Here is a 3,010-nt window from a genome sequence, read left to right as displayed (position 1 = left end):
GCCAGTAGATAATCATTGAATCTGAGTGATGGGTACACGTGGGGAGGGTCATTATTCCATTCTTTCTACTTGGGTGTGTTTGACACTTTCCTCTATAAATAGTTGAAATGCTGGGGAAATTCAAATTATATCCATAGTTCAGTTCATCGTAACCTACCCAAGGTGCTCTCTCGGTTGAATCAAACGTGCTATGCTGATGTAAGACATGAACACTCGGGAGAAGCTGGGCAAGGGGTCCATGGAAACTATCTCTAGTACCTTTGCAACTTTTCTGTAAAGGTAAAATTATTCCAAAGTAACAAGTTTATTTTTTGTTTAAGGTTTAAATGAATAATAAGCATATGGGAAATCAGCCGCTCCTGTGCCCAGTACTGGAACGGAGGCACAGGGGCCCTGTCGCAGGGCCACCAAGGACATGTTGCACACAGCAGCCCTGAGAATACTGCCCCCCCGCCCCCATGTACCCTCACTCGCCCACAGATGCCAGCAGCCAGCCTTAGGCTCAGCTCGCCACACGCGTGGCATGAGGGGCCGGTCCGCCCCACAGCAGCCAGGGCAAGAATCCGCTTTCAAACCCACTTTATTATCTAGCCTCCAGACTAGAAACACTCCTCACTTCTACCCTCCCCGCCCCAATCTCCACCAGCCAGGGGCGGCGGGCCTCAGAGGGGCTCTGGGGGTCCCTCCAAGGATGTGTTGGCCTCAGCTGCCCCCACGGAGGTGGCACTCCAGCGGCGGGGGGGGCTGGCTCGGGTCAGCAGCTCCAGCCTCCGGGAACGCAGCCAGGTCTGGATGGCCCAGATCGGGGGGTGGTGGCCAGGCAGTGAGGGGTCCTCCTCGTCCCCATAGCTGCCGACGGTGGAGTCAGAGCCGTCCTCCGTGCTGGCCACCGACTGCTTGCAAACAGGGCAGGAGCGCTGGGCGGCCTGGGAGAACCAGGGGTCGATGCACTTGCAGTGGTAGATATGGGAGCAGGGCAGGATCTTGAGCTGGTCACCTTCCTCGTATTCATCCAGGCAGATGGCACACAGGTCATTAAGCCTCGTGAAAGTGCTCACCTGGGCCCTCTGGCTGGCCCGCGCCTTGACCACTGGCCCGCGGGCCCACCAGGCCCACAGCCAGTTCCACAGACACCGCAGGACGAAGAAGGCGGTCGTGAGCAGGGCCAGGGTGCAGCCCAGCGCCCAGGAGATGGCCAGCATGGGGTGGCAGTCCAGGTCCGGGCAGGGCGGGTGGTCGGGCAGCAGGAGGACGTGGGCCAATTTGTCGCAGCGCACGAAGACCCGCAGGTCCTGGGAGGTGGCCTCGCCCACGAACACTGAGGGGATGGTGATCTGGCGCCGCAGGTCCTCGTAGACGTGGACCATGAGCACCAGGTCGTCAGAGCGCACGTTGTACACAATGGCCGCCTGGAAGCCGGCCCGCTGGGCGTGCAGCACCTTGAGGTCAAACGTGCAATTGTACCGGCGGATCAGCACGATGGCACCCAGGGAGCCGTTGCCCAGCCGCGGGCCCTCGATGGGATGGCACGCGTTGGCCGGTCTGGCCTCCATCAGGTAGCCCCGCACGCCTTCGGGGGCTAGGGGCACCCCGAACAGGGCCGGCAGGTCCGCAAAATCCATGGTGCTTGAGTTACCATCCAGCATGGCTCGCACCACCGCCTGTGTGGGCACCAGCAGCCCCAGAAGGGTCAGTGAGACCCTGACTGCCCGCAGGGCCAGGACTGGCAAGGGCTGCCCCATGGCCAGCCCCTCCTTCTCTGGCTGCGGTGTGGAGCTAGGTCCCCCTGGGGACCACAGACAGGAGGCCTCCAGGCATCTCCAGGACCTCCCAGGTGGCCCGTGGCCGGGGTGTGAATGGACCTTGAACGGGTGGCTCAGAGGCAGTTAGACAGAGCGGCTGGGACCTGCGTGGCCCTAGACAGAAACAGCTCCTGGTGGCAGCCCAGCGTGCATTGTGTCTTTGAAGGCTGGTCCCAGGAGGAGCTGACCTACCCAGGCAGCCTTCCTAGCAGATGACACTGAGACCAGGAGCCCCCAGAGTTCTAGATGCTCCCGGCCTCTGTGACATCGCCCTGTTACATCCTGGTCCCTCACCCACACCCCCCACCGAGACAGAATTCCTGGGGCTCTGACCTGGGGGGCTGGGCAACCTTCGCAAAAACTTCTGGAAGGCTCAGAGCATCCCCAGCTCCTGGACCTCGTAAGGCCCGGAGGTGCCACAAAGTGGGCTGGCAGCTGCCACACCACCACCCCGTGGCTTGGATCCAGCCCTCATACTCGCATTCTGCCAACGTCATCTCCCCAAGCCTCCTAGGGACCCACTGAGGAAGCGTTAATTTTTCCCCCCTTTCAAGATTTCCAGGGGACTCAGACTTGTTCAGGACACCCTCTGCCCATGAGGTCTTAGAGCCCAAATCCCAGATATCCTCCCTCTCTTCCCCTCACTCACTCTGCTCCAGACACATGGGTCTCCTTGCTGTTCCTCCAACACACCAGGCCCGGTCCTGCCTCAGGGCCTTTGCACAGGCTGTTCCCTCAGCCTGGAATGCCCTTTCTCCCTGTGATCAGCTCTTTCTCACCCTTCAGGTTCTCAGTTCATATGTCCTCAGAGTCTAACTGACTTGATATGGGGGGAGGGAGAAGTGCCAAGGTCAGGGCTGGGCTGGCAGGAGTGGGTGGTCCAAGTCCTCACCACCTGGTAGACTACCTGCACTGGCTTTATTCTCTCAGGTCAGAGCTTCCTTTCTAGCCGGGTCTCCAGCTGTCCCTCATTCCTCAGCCAGAGCCCTGGCCATCAGCCTCATGATCCCCCAACTCCTCATCCCCAGATCTCCCACCGTGAGTCTGCCACCTGGCTGGGCAGCCTACTCAAGCCCTGATTCCTTGCTCTGTCATTGACAAGCTGTGTGATGCCAGATAAGTCACTTAAGCTCTCTGGGCCCCAGCTTCCAGATCTGTAAAATGGGTGTAATGATGAGGAACCCGTCTTGTAGGGCTGGTGGTATGAG

The 3,010-nt window shown here is 59.9% G+C and overlaps 1 protein-coding gene across 1 annotated transcript; it reads right to left on the bottom strand.

The window, feature by feature from the left end:
• Positions 1–662: 662 nt before the first annotated feature.
• ZNRF4 (zinc and ring finger 4) lies at positions 663–2,299 on the bottom strand (the record flags this gene model as incomplete). Its single annotated transcript, XM_082380469.1, has 2 exons — positions 663–1,875; positions 2,136–2,299. The coding sequence occupies 2 exons, from the start codon at positions 2,297–2,299 to the stop codon at positions 663–665; spliced, it is 1,377 nt and encodes a 458-aa protein (XP_082236595.1).
• Between the last annotated feature and the right edge of the window lie 711 nt (positions 2,300–3,010).

Source organism: Balaenoptera borealis, assembly GCF_965194805.1.
Source record: "Balaenoptera borealis genome assembly, chromosome: 2".
NCBI lineage: Eukaryota > Metazoa > Chordata > Mammalia > Artiodactyla > Balaenopteridae > Balaenoptera > Balaenoptera borealis.
This window is presented reverse-complemented; position numbering and strand designations above follow the sequence as displayed.